We start from the raw sequence: 20,961 nt of genomic DNA, 5'->3' as shown, positions 1-20,961 counted from the left end.
AAAAACAAACGTACACATTCTTATGAGACCGCACAGAACGAAGCATTCCGAAGATTCGAGCAGAATTTCAGGAAAAATTTTCAAGAACAAAATATTTTGTTTTTGAGGCAGTTCATCGAGAAGACTTGATGCTCATTGGTTGACTCAAGGTCACCTAAACTGAAGGTGCAGGGTCATTGGTCAGCTTGGAAATCTTTCTGGATTATTCAACCTCGTTCTGCGTGCGCTTCTTTCTGGATTTTCACCTGAATTATTTCAGGATGTTCCGCCTGAATATGCTTCATATTGCTTCATCTGTGTGCTTCATTTTGAATTCCTCGTTCTGGCGGGCACCCTAAAACATTATCTGCTTCAATGCGCGATGGAAGGAATTCCTGAAAGTGCAAAAGTAAATTTTAACATTTAACAGGTTCAATTTTTATTACCTATGTACAAGAAATCAACAAACAATAATACCTATATTTCTACATTTTCTACACCAAATTAGCAAATTTTAAACTTATCCATACGAAATTTCTCACGCAAGGCATTCCTTATCAGGGGGGAGCAATCCTCTTCCTACAATTGGGCCCAAAAACAAACAAAGGTTTCATCAAAGGGAACAATTTATTTCTATCCAGGACGAACGGCGTCGGCAAAGAGCGTAAATCTCAGTAAACAACACTGGTTGCTGTTGCTTTCAAAGCTGTGTGTGACACCTTCAGACAGAACAAAGCTTTGAAGTCATTAGGTGCATTTTATTATACATAGTTACAGACCTACAGCTAGCTTATCTACATGAAAAGAGGTTACATTACAAAATGAGCTTTAGGTGATGCACATTGTACCTACATCTTATACCTATTTTAAATGTGGTATTTATTTCAAAGAAGATCAACTATCCACTAAACGGTTTATTCGAGTTTTGTTTGGTGCTCTAGTCGCTGTGATCTAGATCTAGTGCAACGCCTGGAAGCTGTAAATGTTGCCTCAAGTTGGTCTTCCGAAGCGACAAGCATAAGGTTGCTTAATTTTAGTGGCTCATGAGGAACTGGAGCATTCAATTTCAACGGGCCAAACGCTTTGGCTAAGTTCCATTCAAACTGTACAAAGCAAATGGAGAACATCCTGCGTGACTGAAGACGCATGATAAAAAGACTCCAATCTTCAAAGGAATCTTCAATCTTCTTCATCTAAGTTCTATGTATTATCACAAGAAAGTAATCACATTGTCACATCGATCCTTTTACTCCGACTTGAGTTTTCCCTTACTCCACCGCCTGTTGATTGTTAAAACCAATCGATAAAGTCCGTACAGGGCCAAAATCACAGGACTGAAAATGACCAAGTACACATCCAGGCCGAAGTATTCGTACCAAGTGAGATGCCAATATTCTGGCTGTAGATGACTCACGTTACCATCGGCTTTGAGTAGATATTCCACCCACCAGACAGCGGTATCTCGTGGACTCATCATTTGGGTTTTGGAAATGTCCGATGCTCTCTTCACAGCCTTTTTGTATCTGAAAGAAAGCAAAACTTGTAATAATTACACCCAAATCCATAAAAGTTCTCCAAACTACATAAAAGACTACAAGGAAACACTCTGCCCAACAAGGTGACAACGAGGGATCATCATCACCATAAACATTGTTGTTTATTGGCCTTGGCGTTCATGGTTGCTAACAATAACAATTATAGCGTCCAAAAAATTAAATTTTTTCACCCTTACAATACCATATTTAGCATCTTACCTATCATAATTGTTGAGAATTTCCTGTATATTTTCAAACAGGGTTTCGGTATGAATGTCTTCAAACTCCATGTAAGATCCAATGCCAAGTCGGCGGATGATTTTCACGTTGTAGTTTTGATCCCCGAAAAATGGAATCCCAATCACGGGTACTTCAAAATGTACCGCCTCTTGGAGACTTTGGAGACCTCCTTGTGTGATGAACAGTTTGATGTTTGGATGAGCTGAAAATACAAGATAGTAAAAGGTAATTTTGGGGATGGCAGTAACCTCTTCAGCTTAATGAGTGGTGCCATAGAAGTCCTACACCGTGAAATGCGTCATGTGATGTGATAGTTGAGGGTTGAATTTTAGAGATTGCCCCAGGCAATAATTTCGCCCTTTGTAATTTCTTGTATTTGTGTACATTGAATTATAACCAATAGAATCTAAATAAAATATACATATTATGGAATTTAAGCTAAGGCCACATGAAATTTGTAAAGTTAAAAGAACTATTCTTGAGGAGAGAGACATCCGAGACCGTATTCATGACATTCTACAGTCCGTTCCTGACATCCACTTACCTAACAGGTCATGTTGTGGCAACCACTTTCTGCAGATAACATTACTGGGCAGTCCTTCTAGCTCTTCGTTTTCCCATTTCCAAATTATTCGGTAATCTGGAAATCGCGCTAAAGCTGCCAATATGGCCGTCCGTTTGGAATCCTCCAATGCGGCACTTTTGACATTGCTTCCTAAGCTGAAGTAAATTGCACCTTTTTTGCCTCCTTCAACCCACTTCGCAAGATCCTGTGAGAAAAAGTTGGTTCATTAAAGATTTTTTCAGTTATGGTGTCTCTCAAAATGGGTACCTACCGACCTAGGTTTCTCTTTTTAATTTCTAGTACTACAGTTCCTGTGAGAAAAAGTTGGTTCATTAAAGATTTTTTCAGTTATGGTGTCTCTCAAAATGGGTACCTACCGACCTAGGTTTCTCTTTTTACTTTCTAGTACTACAGTTATTGCGTTTTCTTTTCCATATGAAACCTTCATCGCAGATTGCGGAATAATCGGAATAAAATATCCTTCAATATGGCTGCTTGTTTACGAGTACAAGATACCTATAGAACTATTTGTTTTTATGAGGTACAGGTACAATTAATAGGGTGCGGCATCACCTATTTCTATTCTCTATGTAATATTGTAATATTAAGTATTAAGTTAGCATTAGGAAAAATTTGTGTACATACATGTTTGTATATCACCACAATAAAAATATTTGATTTGCATATTATGGAATTTAAGCTAAGGCCACATGAAATTTGTAAAGTTAAAAGAACTATTCTTGAGGAGAGAGACATCCGAGACCGTATTCTTGACATTCTACACTTCTACAGTCCGTTCCTGACATCCACTTACCTAACAGGTCATGTTGTGGCAACCACTTTCTGCAGATCACATTACTGGGCAGTCCTTCTAGCTCTTCGTTTTCCCATTTCCAAATTATTCGGTAATCTGGAAATCGCGCTAAAGCTGCCAATATGGCCGTCCGTTTGGAATCCTCCAATGCGGCACTTTTGACATTGCTTCCTAAGCTGAAGTAAATTGCACCTTTTTTGCCTCCTTCAACCCACTTCGCAAGATCCTGTGAGAAAAAGTTGGTTCATTAAAGATTTTTTCAGTTATGGTGTCTCTCAAAATGGGTACCTACCGACCTAGGTTTCTCTTTTTACTTTCTAGTACTACAGTTATTGCGTTTTCTTTTCCATATGAAACCTTCATCGCAGATTGCGGAATAATCGGAATAAAATATCCTTCAATATGGCTGCTTGTTTACGAGTACAATTGATACTGTCATGCTCCATTCCAGTTTGTCATCCAGTAAGACGGTTTTACCTGGGGAAGAGGTTTGGTGTCTCCGATATGAAGAGGCCCCACATGAATCGTGTTGGGAAACACAGGCCGAGTATACTCGAATATCCACATTGAGCTGGATAGAAGTAGCGATCTGTTCCGAACCATGTCCTTAGTGGAAGGACAGGATGAGCCGAAATATTTTTTAGCTAAGGCATCTTGGGCGCTGAAAATTCTTGGTGCAAGTACAAGTCTGGCGTATAACAAGTACAGGTAGCCTTCGAGTCGATAATAGAAACTCATTTTGTTTGTCCTACCGATGATCATTTCTGAAACAAAATGATGGGGTTTTGACATTAGAATTCAACTCACTTCCATGTTCGTGAGATAGGAAAGTCACCAATCTCACGGTGTTGAAAGGATTGGGGTTTAAACCCTTTGGACGCCCAGAAACAATATGTGGGCTCCAAACAAACCCTAACAAATCTCTTTCAAATGATCTCGTTTTTTTACTTTCTATTTTTTATCAACCATTTTATTGACGTTTAGGAGGATGTGTCTATAGAAATATACCTAATTAACTAGTCGGCTTACCCGATATGTAAGAAGGTTGACAAACATTTCCCGAAGACAAATCCAGACCACATAGTAACGGTAACGTTAACATTGAAACCAGAGGTGGATAATCAAGTTTATGTAGAAATCCTAGGTAGGATGTGTGCATCAGGTCTTCATACAGTACCAAATCAAATTTCGGCTTCTCTTTATCAAGATACCTGCAAAATGTTCAAGAATGAGGTCTGTTGTTAAACTGATAGGTAAGGTAAAAGTAGAGGAGATCTATTTTCTGAAACTTCCCGAAAAATTTCAATTTAGGATTGAAGATTGAAACCCTCAAAAAATTTCTTGTTGTCTAACCTAGTACATCATATTTTGAAGTACTTTTTACCCGTCACATAACCTTTAACTAATCTATGAGAGCTAATGTCAAACGGGCTTTGGACCATTCGAAAAAACAAAAATAAATAAATTAAATTCTGATTTGTTAGCGACGCGATGACTCAATAGCTATTATAACCCTTGCTCCCTCACCTAATCATGGCATATTCAGAGATAGTCTCATACAAGACTCGTAATAGTGTTGTAATCACATCTTATCATTTATTTGTACAAATTTGTTATCATTTACAAATTTGTTATCATTTATTTGTATTTTCTATTTTTCTTGTTTTCTATTATTTGTACAAATTCCACCTGCTTTTTTCAACCGATAGTGATCCTAGTAGACTTACGTGATGAACTTCTGCACTTGTGGAGAGCCCAGTTGAATATCGGTAAGGATGTTGGTGCCCGATATGAACGAATTGACAGAAGATTGAAACCCTCAAAAAATTTCTTGTTGTCTAACCTAGTACATCATATTTTGAAGTACTTTTTACCCGTCACATAACCTTTAACCAATCTATGAGAGCTAATGTCAAACGGGCTTTGGACCATTGGAAAAAATAAATAAATAAAATTCTGATTTGTTAGCGACGCGATGACTCAATAGCTATTATAACCCTTGCTCCCTCACCTAATCATGGCATATTCAGAGATAGTCTCATACAAGACTCGTAATAGTTGTAATCACATCTTATCATTTATTTGTACAAATTTGTTATCATTTACAAATTTGTTATCATTTATTTGTATTTTCTTGTTTTCTATTATTTGTACAAATTCCACCCGCTTTTTTCAACCGATAGTGATCCTAGTAGACTTACGAGATGAACTTCTGCACTTGTGGAGAGCCCAGTTGAATATCGGTAAGGATGTTGGTGCCCGATATGAACGAATTGACCACTTCAATGGGCCCTATTTTGGTATCCAGATTGATGAGTCTCTTTTCACCTGCAGTAGATTTCCAATAGTTGTACGTGAAGGAGATGTCAATTTCAGTGTAGTTCGGCATCGGTTCCTGAAAGAGCGGGACCGCAAAAAAATACTTCGTGAAAAAATAACGTCAAGAATTGGCCTGGACAAAAAAGTACTGATCCTGAAAGACCGGGAATTCCGGAAAACTCGGGAAAGTGGTGCAGTTTAGAAATCTATGTAGGTACAGAAATCTATAGTTGTTTTGCATTTAGTTATTGGACTTCTTCGTTTGTTGTCCCCTTGTCGTGCCTCTCTGTGAACATCAGTTCAATATATCCGTCATAATTGTTCTCATAGGAAGTTAGGAAATATGTATCTCGGAAATCTCTCAAGTGTTTCTTATAAGTAGGTACTATGGGCTCAAACTACCGCACTTGTGTTATAAATGTTTACATGTACGTACGTATCGTTTTACAAGACACTCTAAAAAGTTATTGATATATTTGATTCTCATTTAAGCGGTATCGACTGAGTGATCTAACCACAAATAAGTAGGCCTGTGTAACTATAGGGGTCATGCTTAGCTGAGGAGGAGCTTGAATTTGAGGAAGGATTGAATGGGTTTCATCAAGATTTGGCCTGGACAAAAAAGTACTGATCCTGAAAGACCGGGAATTCCGGAAAACTCGGGAAAGTGGTGCAGTTTAGAAATCTATACAAGTACAGAAATCTAGTTGTTGCCTCTCTGTGAACATCAGTTCAATATATCCGTCATAATTGTTCTCATAGGAAGTTAGGAAATATGTATATATCTCCGAAATCTCTCAAGTGTTTCTTATAGTAGGTACTATGGGCTCAAACTACCGCACTTGTGTTATAAATGTTTACATATACGTACGTACCGTTTTGCAAGACACTCTAAACTAAAAAGTTATTGATATACTCGTATTTGATTCTCGTATTTGATTTCGACTGAGTGATCTAACCACAAATAAGTAGGCCTGTGTAACTATAGGGGTCATGCTTAGCTGAGGAGGAGCTTGAATTTGAGGAAGGATTGAATGGGTTTCATTACAAATTTTCATCAGTAAATGGTTTCGTAAAATTAAATTGATCCCAAGGGCAAGGTAAAAGTAGACCCTTGACAAATGGAGTATGCCTGAAGACATGGTGATGCCAATCCACTCGACCCCAATGGGTGGTAAGAGTTCGCAATTTGTCCTAGCTCACTGATATTGATTGTTGTTGTTTTAGCGGCTTTAGCTTTCGCCGAATGGCAATAGCAGAATAAAGAAAAGGTATCTTTTTGTATTGCTATATCTTTTTGTATCTGATATTGATTACCTTGAGAGGGTTAGTGGTGATGACAGTCACATTATGTCCTCGTTGTGCCAGAGCTCTGGGTAGCGCAAGCAGTGGCATTTGATGACTATAGGATGCCGTGGGGAAGAGGGCCAGAATGTTGGCAGAGTCTACTGTCGGTGATACCAGCCAGCATAGTGAGAGTAAAGACAGCAGATAGTTCACTGCAGAAGCCATTGCCTGTGGAATGATTTATAGACTTTGTCTGATGAGAATCTAAGGGTGTATTCACCTGTCCACACATATAGTCAACGGCCGTCTATCGATATTGATCAATGTGGAACGACGGCTGTCGACTATGTGTGGACACACCTTCGGATTCCCGAAAGCTCACCAATGTAGTTGTTAAGCTGCGTCCACACATAGTCGACGGCTGTCGATCGACGAGGTGAATCGATGTTGTCGAGGCAGTGTGGACGGTTTCAGTGGATGTCGATTTGTCGATGTGATAAATTTTCGGGGCTTGGTTCAAAAAATAATAATAAACACTTAATTGTTTAAAATTCATACAAGTACAAATTTTACAAACGGCGGGAAAAATGAAGGTTATATTTTTAACCTTATAATTTATAATAATCAGGTTTGTGTATGTACATATAGGTATTTAATAATTTAATGATATTATCTTGAACACTTATGTTTCTAGGTATTATAAAAACAATATGAAAAAGTAGCAATTACCTACTTACTTACCTTACCTATAATTATCTTTAGAATAATATTCTGATTTAAAAATTATTCCTTTTTACTTTCGGTTATCTAAGTATAGTTTGCGTGGTTCTCACATGAGTGACAATAATGTCAAGAACAGCATCGAGGAGGTATAATAATTCTGATAAGATAACTAGGAAAGGCTCTTGAAAGAAATTAACGCACATGCATTACATCATCATAACAATCGGTTCAGTACCTATCTCTATCTACATACGTAGGTCTTAATACATCATAGTACGCTTTGAGTATACGCTTTGAGTAAAAGCTATTGAAATAGATCTATTCTTATCAACTTACTGTTTCCATTTTCGAACACTTTGCCACGTGCCTCTACTCTACCTATTTTTGCTAGAGTTCAAAATTTGAACCGAAACTCCATTATTAGTTATCAGACAACAGACATCTGATAAGTGGTTGGTATTTCAACGAACACAAAACACGGGAACCCTTTGAAGTCAGGTAGGGAGTTGATCTGGGCTAAGTATACATTAGTTTGGTGCCAATTCCGTATCTGTAATAGTCATGTGATAGTCACTAGTAGAGTTAGTACACACGTGGATTTATTTTAGCCCTTGATATGAAAATGTTCCTTTGCGTTGAGACAGCTAGCTGACCAATTAGAGAGCTTTCACAAGCTGAGTTGAGAATTATAATGAAAGAATATTACAAGTAATAATCACAATGTGTTACCACAAAGAGGAAGAAGAAGAAGAAGAACTTGGTGAAATTTCTCTTCAAATTTATCAGACCGTTATTATTATGATTATCATCCGCCGTTCCCATTGTTCCCCTTTTTAGTTCTCACTTATGAAAACTTTTATTCCTAGAGCTGCTAGTTGTTTGAAGTTTTGGACGCCATTATGTTGAAGTTTTATCTTCCAAATAGTAATCTTGTTTGAGTTGGAAACGTCTTTTAGAAACGTTTTATTTTCTTTTTCTTCCGCAACATGTAACGCATTTAAAAAGGGAATTTAACACAGAAAAAAAGCGCAGAAAGTGATTTCAGAATTACTGAGAAATAAAATTAATAAAAGTTTTAGTACAATCTCAGAAGCAGTCGGTGTTTTAGTAGCTTCTGAGATATAATAACAATGAGGATTTTCTTCACTTATGGTATCATGTGGGCCATACTCATGTTGCGGTACATATCTATTTTGTAAGGGTGGATTTGTAGGTATGGAAAAGCCCTATTTCCCTGATGGGCTTGAAAATTTGTACAAAGAAAATCGATTGGTCGAAACGATTTCAATTTCACCCCTGAGCCTCACCTTGGACCTAATCCTTTCACCCAAGGTTTTTCCCCCTTTTTACAAGGGGCATTACCGCGAACAACCAAATAAAATCGAAACAACTCTTCCATTTGTTATCTTGATGCCTATAATAAAGGGAAAGTGACATACGGACGGATTTGACTCAAGTTTATAGGTCCAATATTTCAGCATAAACTGTGCCTTCCCCCCATGGTTTCTCGTATATGAACATAAGCCGCGAACAACCAAATAAAATCGAAACAACTCTTCCATTTGTTATCTTGATGCCTATAATAAAGGGAAAGTGACATACGGACGGATTTTACTGAAGTTTATAGGTCCAATATTTCAGCATAAACTGTGCCTTCCCCCCATGGTTTCTCGTATATGAACATAATAAAAGAAAAATGTCTACTATCTTTGCCGTCATAAAAAAAGGAAATAAACCGAGCTTCCCTTCTAATGAAATAAATACAAAATTTAATGCTGCATTGTATAGAGCGGAGGTAAGTCAGGGATTGTCTGACTTCATTGGTGGGGGGTCTATTTATTTTATACTGAACTCTTTTTATACTATCGAAGTTGAAAGTTACTCGCAAACAGTCTGTCAGTGTTTTTATTTTATGATCAGCTAGAGTTGCGGTTAGTGTTGGTTTTCTAAGTTTTTTACCTCCGAATATTTTTTTATTTTGTAAGGGCAAGGTTTGAAAAATTATTATTTCAAGTTTGACTATGTTCATAAAGTTGATTTAGCTGGATCAGTTAGAATTTAGATCTCAAAATGTACCTCCTAGGCATTAACCATCACAAGGTATAGTTCCGGCCCTGGTAGGTACTACATGACATTTATTATACCAGGGTAGGGGAACAGGAGGAAAGGTTTACATTGTTTGGTAAACAGTCTGTTTTTTTTTTTATTTTATGATCAGCTAGAGTTGCGGTTAGTGTTGGTTTTCTAAGTTTTTTTTTTTACCTCCGAATATTTTTTATTTTGTAAGCGTAAGGTTTGAAGAATTATTATTTCAAGTTTGACTATGTTCATAAAGTTGATTTAGCTGGATCTGTTAGATCTCAAAGTGTACCTCCTAGGCATTAACCATCACAAGGTATAGTTCCGGCCCTGGTAGGTACTACATAACATTTATTATACCAGGGAATGGGGAACAGGAGGAAAGGTTTACATTGTTTGGCTTTCTTCTTTTCTCTCCTACACTTACACAAAATTGGGGATTTTTTCTTCGCTGTTCTTCTTCCCCACCGGATTTATTTTTCCTCCCTCCCTTATTGGTGTTTGCCTACAATCTCCATCGTTTGACTAAACACGTCTAGACTCCAGACTTTCGTCGACTCTGGGAGTTCCTCTCTAATGGGAGATATATTTAGTCCTCTGACATATTTATTATGAGTAGACAGGCTGAGAAAAAATACGCGAGTCGTAGATTTAGTTGTTGGACGAGAGGAAAATATATCGCTTACAACTTTTAAACAGCTCGACTTAAACAAAAACTTTGCTACAATATTTATAGACTCGTATTTTTCCCCTTTAACTGGAACCTAGAACTGGGGAAGAACTGTAAAATACACCTAAATTACCAGGCTTTGTTGGAGTAATTTGAAATTAGCCAACCTTATTGAATAGGCTACAAATACGAAGATCCTTTGTTTAGAATTTAGAACCATCACCCCAAGAAAGAAACATTAAATTGTAAAATTTAATTCAGACTTACCATTGCCGATTGCTAATATTTTAGTCTCGTGTATTTCATAGTGTTTTCTCAGAAGGTCAAATTTCCGGTGTCAAATGATGACAATTTCGTAATCTTCGGATCTACATTCTGGAGTTTTCAATATTTCGATCCTTTGTTTAGAATTTAGAACCATCACCCCAAGAAAGAAACATTAAATTGTAAAATTTAATTCAGACTTACCATTGCCGATTGCTGATATTTTAGTCTCGTGTATTTCATAGTGTTTTCTCAGACGCCAAAGTCAAATTTCCGGTGTCAAATGATGACAATTTCGTAATCTTCGGATCTACATTCTGGAGTTTTCAATATTTTTGTTTGAATCTCTTTTCTGTTATCCTTGACCAATTTGTTGAATTTATGATTTCCTATTTCACGGCTCTGGAATTTCAAACATATAGTTATGTATCTACGGAAGAAGAGGCCTAGAAGTATAGATATATCATAAGCGACAGATTAAAATCAATATATTGCCTATTACTCATGCGGTCAATTTCTCCGTAAAAATCTACGGCATTGTCTTCCTATATTTTACAGGGTGGTACAGATCTATTGTCTTTTCTTCTTACATACGCGGGACTCCTATGGTAGATGTGAAATACATATGATCCTCATTTGAGAAAATGAGCACACTAGCGCAGTATTTCGGCGATCGGTGATAGTACGTTGCTACGTTCTACCTTGAATACACCAGTTCTCAATGGATCACTGAGCCAATTTGTTGAATTTATGATTTCCTATTTCACGGCTCTGGAATTTCAAACATATAGTTATGTATCTACGGAAGAAGAGGCCTAGAAGCATAGATATATCATAAGCGACAGATTAAAATCAATATATTGCCTATTACTCATGCAGTCAATTTCTCCGTAAAAATCTACGGCATTGTCTTCCTAGATTTTACAGGGTGGTACAGATCTATTGTCTTTTCTCCTTACATACGCGGGACTCCTATGGTAGATGTGAAATACATATGATCCTCATTTGAGAAAATGAGCACACTAGCGCTAATAGTATTTCGGCGATCGGTGATAGTACGTTGCTACGTTCTACTTTGAATACACCAGTTCTCAATGGATCACTGAAGGCAAGCTACGTTGAGCGTGGTTAGTATCCGGATTGGTGACCATTTCTCCGTTCACACTATACAAAACGAATTTTTCTTCGTTACGAACATTTTTTCGCAAGGCGTATACAAATTAATTAGTGTGTTTGTTTTCACATTGCCAACGAAGAAAAAATCTGAAAAATTGTAACTTCGGACGAAGAAAAATTCAATGTGAACGGACTGTAATTGGACCACCCTGTATGTAATTTCTCCGTTCACACTATACAAAACGAATTTTTCTTCGTTACGAACATTTTTTCGCAAGGCGTATACAAATTAATTAGTGTGTTTGTGTTCACATTGCCAACGAAGAAAAAAATCTGAAAAATTGTAACTTCGGACGAAGAAAAATTCAGTGTGAACGGACTGTAACTGTACCACCCTGTATGTTGCGCTTTCTACCCAGCGCCGCTTTTCATTACGTGCACGGATTTTTATACCTTTTGGCTCTCGGTTTTATGGCAAGTAATTTTGTATGTCATAAAATTATGTCAGGAAATAAATTTAATATGCTTGTGTCTCATGTTCTCTCTTTCTCTTCATTTGATTCTTTCTCATCTTTCATCTGAGAGAGAGAGAGAGAGAGCGAGCAATGATCTCGCCATGTAAATTTTGTAATTTCACTAATTCCTTTTTATATTAAAATGAGATAGAGTTGGGTTTCATTACAAATTTTCATCAGTAAATGGTTTCGTAAAATTAAATTGATCCCAAGGGCAAGGTAAAAGTAGACCCTTGACAAATCGAGTATGCCTGAAGACATGTGATGCCAATCCACTCGACCCCAATGGGTGGTAAGAGTACGCAATTTGTCCTAGCTCACTGATATTGATTGTTGTTTTAGCGGCTTTAGCTTTCGCCGAATGGCAATAGCAGAATAAAGAAAAGGTATCTTTTTGTATCTGATATTGATTACCTTGAGAGGGTTAGTGGTGATGACAGTCACATTATGTCCTCGTTGTGCCAGAGCTCTGGGTAGCGCAAGCAGTGGCATTTGATGACTATAGGATGCCGTGGGGAAGAGGGCCAGAATGTTGGCAGAGTCTACTGTCGGTGATACCAGCCAGCTAAATTTAATATGCTTGTGTCTCATGTTCTCTCTTTCTCTTCATTTGATTCTTTCTCATCTTTCATCTGAGAGAGAGAGAGAGAGAGCAATGATCTCGTAATTGGGGCGAAAAATCGCCATGTAAATTTTGTAATTTCACTGATTCCTTTTTATATTAAAATGAGATAGAGCTGAAATCCTTACATTTGTTATCAGTATTTACTTCCCTTATCTCAATAAAATATAAAATACTATGTGGTACAGTTAATTTAAAGCGCCAAGATTTCCCCAATATAGGTAGCATTAATATTATCATTATCACATTACAAAATAAGTACCTAACGGTAAAGGCATAGTATAGGTACAAAATCACAAATATTTATTTATTAAATCACTACATTATGAAAATATTTACAGGAAAAAATGCTCCTTTTCTAGAACTAAATACTAAATCGTTTGCTATGTTTATGTTTGTATAGCTTCAATATGACTAACTTGACTATACTGACGGTTGACAGTACCTACTACCTACTTACCAATGGACAGAATGTGCAAGGCCTTCGCAAAATTGCTAAATCGCCTTCTCCTTGAAGCAATTGGCTGAGAATGATTTGTTTGCATGCTAGAGATGCCTAAAACTACTTTACGTACAAGTACATACAGTAGGAGAGAAATACTTATATGGAGACACCTCAACCTGTATGTCTTGAGACTTTCAGTTTCCAACAATTTGTATTTTATATTATGGAAGGTTTAAAAGAAACTTGATATCCGATCCCTTTTGAGGGCACTCCTAAAGATTTCTTTTCTAAAGAGCGATTGTGATTGTGTCAAAGTTGGATCTACAGCTTGTGAAAAATGTATGAAAACACCGAAGTCGGTGACAAAAAGTAGATAGTAGACAAAAAACACTGAGATGGACGTTCCATACATTTCTCGCACACTGTAGCTATAACTTTGTTAGATATAATTATAGTGGTTAATGGAATAATGTAACCGGAAAATGGGTTGAAAAACAGTAAGAAAAGCAGTATAATATATTCATTATTCATCCAATATTCATTATATGAGTATTGAAAAACAGTAAGAAAAGCAGTATAATATATTCATCCAATATTCATTATATGAGTTCTTACCAACTTACCATTGAATGATTAAATTATTTATTATTGCCATCTCGTGCCACATGCCATCATTAAGAGTACCAAGGTAAATCCATAAACTTCTATTATTATCTCTCATTAGAAATTTGCAAATACTTTGGAATTTACTGTTGCTGATTTAATCAGTTTTTTTTTTATGTAGCACCTGTTGTTAACTAATCCTCTATTATTTACAGGTGTACAGCCTGATTTCACAGGTGGTATTCAATCTTATAATATTCTCAAGAGGTCCTTCTTTGGCATCCCACTTTGATGATGAAGACTGAAGACATTGAACGTATTTGACATGATGGACGTCTATTGAAACAGTTTCTTCAAGACGGGCAGAATAATTAATATCGCAAGATGCAGGAAATATACAAATTATCTATTATGTACCAAGTATTTATATTAGGGATGTGAAATATTGCCTGGTTGAATAAATTGGGTTCAAGGTCCCTCCCCACAACATAAATTGATTTTAAATTTTCATGCAACGAAGATTTTTACTTGAAAGATATAAAACGACAACAAAAACATTGGGTAAAGGTCCAGAAGGACAGGGGTCTACGGACATATACAAATCTTCTCAAACTTTCTCCCGAAACTGGAAAGTTTAAAATTTAGATGACAGAAGTTGGAGCAAACTTTTAGTCAATGTGGTTACACTCACATGTTATTAAGTATACATAAACTTGTTTAGGTTTATACGATTTTAAAATTTAAACACTGGAAATAGTTTACATTTTAAAATGTTTGTCTTTCGAGGAGGGACTTCCCTTGGACGTCGCTGTATGGCTGTACCATCATAGAGTTAGACCAAAAGACAACTGTTTGTAGGACTTTTATCCATAGGAAAAACATTTGAACTTTTCAACTCCGAGATTAAATCTCACAACACTTTCTCCAGTGGATATTGATTTATTACTCCCCCACCAAAAGTGTCTAACTTTTCCTCAAACAATAGGATCTCACAACACTTTCTCCAGTGGATATTGATTTATTACTCCCCCACCAAAAGTGTCTAACTTTTCCTCAAACAATAGGAAAAAAAAAATCTGCAGATTGTTTTTAAACAAGTGCAAAGTTTTTCTATCCCCCTTGTCAAGATTTTAAAATTTGATATTTGAAAGAGGAATCAGAACTAAAGTGTATAAAGAAATAAAATAAATGGTGATGATAATACAGTTTTAAGTTTAATAAGATGAAAAGTGCTAAAAGTTTTCTAATACTTACTCTTTATTTTTCGCTTTCTATGCAGAATGGAAACTTTGACTATAGGTACTCGAAACCTCAATCCTTCAAAAACATAAATGTGAAAAGACATGCCAGGTCCCCCTACTACAGAAATCGAGCTCTAGTTTTATAAGTACCGAAAACGGCCACATTTTGAACTATACATCAGATTTTCAGTTGTTTCTTCATAGCATATGCCATGTGTGTCATGCAGGATACGGCTCTATATCCCATATTGTGTCATCCTCACTGCATCCATTAGTCTTTACCATTAAGGTTACTGTTCCATGTTCCCTATTGCGTAACGTCTTACAATTTTTGTTCTCATTCTGAAAGCAAAATAAAAGAACATTTTTCAAAATGAAAACGGAATTTTTCCTTTCTTGCTTTTTTAATGCTAGTTGCTGAAAATTTGAAATATTTTCGTACATTCTAGCAGCTCAACATTTTTTTTTTTCTTCTTAAAATTGCTTCATGATCTTGGTGGTGATTTTTTGTGGGAAAGAAAATTCTCAAAAATTTGCTCTCTTTTCCTTCACACAAAAGATTATTATTTCCCCTCTTTGCCATTTTTTAAGAAAAGTAATTTTGCACCCTCTGTGTATATGTAGGATATACTTATAAGATTATCTATCATAAGTTTAAAGTTCTTGTGTTACGGCACGGATATTAAAAAATGTAAAAGATGTAACCTAATTTCCAAAAATAGAATATTAAAAAAAGTAAGAAAAAATTTGAGCAGGTGATTTTTTTCCTTTCTTATTTTCTCTGCTCCATACTTTCCTAACAACCGTTCTTGACTTTTCAAACTATCTATTCTTTTATTGTTACTAGTTTTTTTTCTACCTTAGTCAAATAAATCATTAGTTTTTTTAATAACAAAATTACTGAGCTCTCACTGTAGGTATGGACGTATGGATATTTTGAGTTCGTGGATTATCTTAATGTTAGAATGTCGAAAACGTTGGAATAGTACACCTTCCTTCATCTTACCCAATTGAGCATCGTTTAACTGAGGTATACATGACAGGAAGAGCCAATTTGTCTAAAAATACTAAACCGGTGTGACAAACAGTTACCTAGATATCTACCAGACAAAAGTACTGACTGCCACCAATTAGCTTAGTACATAAAATGATATCCAATTGTATGAACGCCTTTATTCTGAAGTACATATGCAATGTGCATAACTTGATTCATGTCTTGTATACGTGAGTGTGTAGGTATTAGTGGAGATGCAATTTCTCAATTCCTAGGTATTTATCAGTGGAGATGAAATTTTTCAGCTCCTAAGCATTGTCCAGCATGACCAAAGAAACATCACCCTGGAACCCATAATTATAAAGATCCAAAAAATGTTTACATATTGAGACAAAATAAGGGAACCTCTGTCGCCGAGTGGGTATCACACTAGGTTTGCGCGCCGGAGATCCCGGGTTCGATTCCCGGAGGGGCTCGAAGTTTTTTCGGCTCTGTGCTTGGATTTCGGAGTGCACTCAGCCTCGTGTGGACAATTGAGTAGCTACTTTGATCGAGTAGCGACCAGTGGCGGCATTACCAGTGTAATAAGATTGATGATACGAGTAGATGAGAATTAATAGTAAAAGAGGTACTTAGTAATGATGTGATACCCATAAATTTTTTGAAGAAGCTCTGCTTTACCACAAAGAATTCATGATTTGATTTTTCACTCATCTCTTGTTTTTTATTCTTTTTATTTCGCTCGTTTATTCGGTTGTTGTACATAATAAATACTAACATAATAATTTTATAGGTATGTATTTCCACTCACCAGCTAGGAACAAACTTTTACAATTCTTCGACTTCTCGCCAGGTATTTCAACAAGCAAATAAACAGTACTGGAGTAAGGATCAGGAAATGTGTTGAAGAAATCCGTAACATTTGGAATATGACTTTATTTATTTTTTAAATTTACAATATACATTTTATCCATTCTCCTATCTATGCTTATTCTAAGGATCAAATATGACAAATATGACATGTTTATGTATTTTTACTCACCAGCTAGAAACAAACTTTTACAATTCTTTGACTTCTCGCCAGGTATTTCAACAAGCAAATAAACTGTACTGGAGTAAGGATCAGGAAATGTGTTGAAGAAATCCGTAACATTTTTAGAGAATAACTCTCCTTGCTTCCCTGAAAATGAAAAACAAGAGATAGAACTTTATTTTTGAAGAGGTTTGATAGAGGGCTTTGCAATTCCAGAGGTCTTATCGTTCCGAAAGCGAAGAGAGAACGAAGACAGGATAGGAGAAAGCCAGCCGATCCGATAACGAACCTCATATGTTTAGAATAAAGTTCGCCCTGGACGGGAATCGAACCCGCGACAGACCTAGCACTTTTAAGGCAGACGCGCTAACCTCCAAGCTATGACTTTCTTGACCTTAATAATTTTATTCATTGCCTACTATTAGGTTATCTTGTACTTACAAATGCCCCAGACATTAATGATGTGCGCCACCCACTTAGCCAGCATATCTAGATGACCCTCCGGTACAAACTTATACACCTGCATGACACACACGACACTCGTACAATACATGTTGTGACGGTGCTCATGTGGATTGGTAGGGGTTCCAGTGTCACTAGGTTGAGAACCACTGGAGTTTGATTGACTGTTGTCGTTACTTTGAGAAGCACTAGCTCTGTAGTCACTGTTTTGAATAGCAGAGACATAGTTGCCTTTAGCTTGACTACTGCTGGAGTTATTGCTGTTTTGTTCCTCAGATTGAGTAGTGGTATTTGTATGGATAGAGATTTGTGACACACTTTGTTGTAGATTCTCCTGGAGTTTGTTCACACTATTAGAACTGTCATTGACTTTCACAACACTCTGTGAGTTGTACTGAGGTTGTGTTGCACTGGACTTCGTATTTGAATTTTCCCAAGAGGAAATTTTATCCGAGCTGTACTGGGAGGTGTTATTGTACTGACATTGCAACACATTGCTATTTGAACTGTCCGGAAATTGGGTCACTTCACTCAAGTTCTGAGATTGCACTGTGTTTCTTGTACTAGAGTTCACATCAAATTGCACATTATTTGCTTCACCACTTGCCTTGTGTGGTGAAGCTTTACCAGAACAGTTATTCAAACTGACCTCATTATCACAGGATTTCTGTCTACATTCATCCAAGGATCTGGTATTAGAAGGCAGGCTTTGTGTGAGATATTGGTTAGGAGACATATTACTAGAAATGCTAGCATTGTAGAGTATCCCAGGTGAGCTATCACAGAATTGCATAGGGTGGTGATAAGGGTAATAATTTGTTGTAGAGGGATCACAGGCAGTCATCACAGTGTAGGGGTTATTTGTACTGAGGGGCATAGTGTTGTAGTGGTTTGTACTTGGGGATAGCTGATTAGTAACACTGCTGTAGTGGTTGTTTGTACTTGGAGGCAGCTGATTTGAACTCGGGTGATTGTAGTTGTCATTTGGCCTTGAGCTGTAAGCTGATGGATGGCTATATCCAGGGTTTGTGTAAGGAGAGTTCTGAAAACCAAGGGAAGAAGTTGATTCAGTTCAGGAGGTAGGTGTAATGATTAAAAAGGACATTGAAAACATAGGGTTTGTGTAAGGAGAGTTCTGAAAACCAAGGGAAGAAGTTGATTCAGTTCAGGAGGTAGGTGTAATGATTAAAAAGGACATTGAACATTGGAAACACTATTTATAATATTCCAAAGTGCTTGGTTTGTTGAAAAACTGAAAGATGCCATTCGACGAGAAGTAAACAGTATACCCAGAGAAATGCTTATATGTAACCGCGATCACAACTTCAGAGAACGTCCGACTTGCCTCTTGCAAGAAGGCCACCATCTCCGTGATATGATCTTCCAAGCTTGAGCTGTGAGTAAAATTGGAAACACATAGTACAAGGGTGTACTGGCTATCTTCCTACCTACAGGCATTTTAATAAATTAGGAAATTGAAATTTACTTAATCCTAGAGTTAAATTTAATCCAAATTTAAATTCACTTTGTGGACCCTGTCCTTAAAAGATTTTCAAGGTGAATAAATTTCTAAGGAGAACAGTGTTATTATTCACCTGCTCATTGATGTATCTTGTGTCATTCATTCTCTGTGCCAGAATATGTTGTATCATAGCTCCTCGACCTCGACCTCTCCCTCGTCCACCTTGTGATTCACCGCCCCACTCAGATCTACCGGGATCACTTCTTGGAGATTCACTTGAGTTGTTCATAGGTGTGTTTCCTGCAGTAAAAATAATTAAGGCAACCCCTTGACACAATGTAAAAATAGAAAGAAAAGAAAACCATACCTAATAAGTAGACATGTAGGTAGGCAATTTGGTAAGTTCTTTTTTTTTAAGTAGGTACCTAATTTTAAAGTTTTTTATAACTTTGGAAGTTGTCTTTTTTTACAAATGTTGGCCAAATTAGTTAACAAATAAAGGTGATTTTCTCATTAGTTTTGTTTAGTCTTGTTGAAGGCTCTGAAGAAAGTTGTCTATAGTTCACAGCACTGTTGGTTGATTGTACTCAAAAGAGATAAATAATCTTGAGCTATATAGACCAAAGTAATAAAGAGGCAGACAATCTTACCACCATTGTGATATCCATTGGGAGTATTTTCAGAGTTCCAAGGCATTCCTCTGCCTCTACCTCGTCCCTGAGATCTAACGTAATTATTCATGTTTGAATAAACAGACAATCCTCATTAGATTTCCAAGGAAACTGGATGGACTTCTCCTGTAAATTAAGACAGAATGAGTTATTCTCGTAAATAAAAATGGAACCAAGACCTGTCGAAGTGTTCTTTACAGCCATTGTCCACCCCTCAGACTGTGTAATGGATCTGTTTTAGGGTAGGAAATTAGGTGTCTACCTACTATCGTAGGGTCAATACTGTGGTGGATAAGTCCAGCCTAATCAATGGAGTTTAGATTTAGGTTTACCAGAATTTGGTTTTGGTACACCTTCATAACTTACCTTCTTCTTAGCTTGTGGGGACTATCAACTTCTTCTTGAAATGCAAGATTGATGATAGACACTGACTAGCTTAATACACTCGTGTAACCACTACTGTCGAAGTGTTCTTTACAGCCATTGTCCATCCCTCAGACTGTATAATCTGTTTTAGGGTAGGAAATTAGGTGTCTACCTACTATCTTAGGGTCAATACTGTGGTGGATAAGTCTAGCCTAATCAATGGAGTTTAGATTTAGGTTTACCAGAATTTGGTACACCTTCAGAACTTACCTTCTTCTTAGCTTGTGGGGGCTATCAACTTCTTCTTGAAATGCAAGATTGATGATAGACACTGACTAGCTTAATACACTCGTGTAACCACTGAACTTCTCGAGATAAGAGGTAAAACTCGAAGCTTTTGCTGAAGATAAGATGTTAGATGAAATGAAAAATAAAATATCCGGATTATCTTCAATCCAAAATCAAAAAAGTACCAACCAAAAGATAAGGCGATAAGGAAGAAGAATTAGAAAAGTAAACTTTCATACTTGAAAAATTTGGGAACCCCTGAATCCAAGTAAAAAAAGCAATGTTGCCAAACCTCACATAATGAAAGCGCTAGCGATTATGCACGTGCGTAAATCATGCGCAAATGATAAAATACACACTTCGAGTTGAAAATTAGGGTTAAACCAGTCGGATTAAATTTGAATAGTTGATTTTAAATTTTATTTTAAGATCATCCCATCGGATTTTCTAGTCAAATTATCAAAAACATCTTATCGTTTCATCACTTATCGGAGTATCGGACGTCATCGAAAGCATTGATCGTGTGAACGCTCCTTCATATGCGAGAAGCAGTGAAATGTATCTTGTATACATTTCACTGGCGAGAAGTTGCAAATTTTCATGAGATTGCATTTTTCAAGGGGTTCTCAAAATTTTAACAGTTTTATTTTTATCAGTCCATTGCGGTC

General features: G+C 36.7%; 2 protein-coding genes and 1 long non-coding RNA gene across 6 annotated transcripts; 1 reads left to right on the top strand and 2 right to left on the bottom strand.

Annotated features, from left to right (window-relative positions):
• Window positions 1–389: 389 nt before the first annotated feature.
• LOC103505006 (UDP-glucuronosyltransferase 2C1-like) lies at window positions 390–10,822 on the bottom strand. 4 transcript variants are annotated; one of them, XM_026820411.1, is made up of 8 exons: window positions 10,680–10,822; window positions 6,770–6,967; window positions 5,335–5,528; window positions 4,163–4,344; window positions 3,611–3,897; window positions 3,134–3,359; window positions 1,734–1,956; window positions 390–1,502 (listed from the first exon to the last, which is right to left on the bottom strand). In XM_026820411.1, exons 1-8 carry the CDS (start codon window positions 10,716–10,718, stop codon window positions 1,226–1,228), a joined length of 1,626 nt encoding a protein of 541 aa, XP_026676212.1. In that variant the 5' UTR covers window positions 10,719–10,822; the 3' UTR covers window positions 390–1,225. The 4 variants fall into 4 exon arrangements, with proteins under 4 accessions (XP_026676212.1, XP_026676213.1, XP_026676214.1 ...); XM_026820412.1 differs by lacking the exon at window positions 10,680–10,822 and adding an exon at window positions 10,479–10,496; XM_026820413.1 differs by lacking the exon at window positions 10,680–10,822 and adding an exon at window positions 7,481–7,630.
• A 586-nt stretch (window positions 10,823–11,408) lies between these two features.
• Window positions 11,409–14,763, top strand: LOC113465686. Its single transcript, XR_003390312.1, has 2 exons — window positions 11,409–11,602; window positions 13,992–14,763. It is a non-coding gene; the product is annotated as an uncharacterized LOC113465686 (long non-coding RNA).
• Window positions 14,764–15,354: 591 nt separating this feature from the next.
• On the bottom strand, window positions 15,355–20,098 carry LOC103505005 (uncharacterized protein DDB_G0283357). Its single transcript, XM_008469309.2, has 6 exons — window positions 20,006–20,098; window positions 19,619–19,765; window positions 19,102–19,268; window positions 17,486–18,548; window positions 17,054–17,191; window positions 15,355–15,359 (listed from the first exon to the last, which is right to left on the bottom strand). The coding sequence occupies exons 2-6, from the start codon at window positions 19,707–19,709 to the stop codon at window positions 15,355–15,357; spliced, it is 1,464 nt and encodes a 487-aa protein (XP_008467531.1). The 5' UTR covers window positions 19,710–19,765; window positions 20,006–20,098.
• Window positions 20,099–20,961: the final 863 nt, after the last annotated feature.

The sequence above is a fragment of the Diaphorina citri genome, unplaced genomic scaffold (assembly GCF_000475195.1).
Source record: "Diaphorina citri unplaced genomic scaffold, Diaci psyllid genome assembly version 1.1 scaffold144, whole genome shotgun sequence".
NCBI lineage: Eukaryota > Metazoa > Arthropoda > Insecta > Hemiptera > Psyllidae > Diaphorina > Diaphorina citri.
This window is presented reverse-complemented; position numbering and strand designations above follow the sequence as displayed.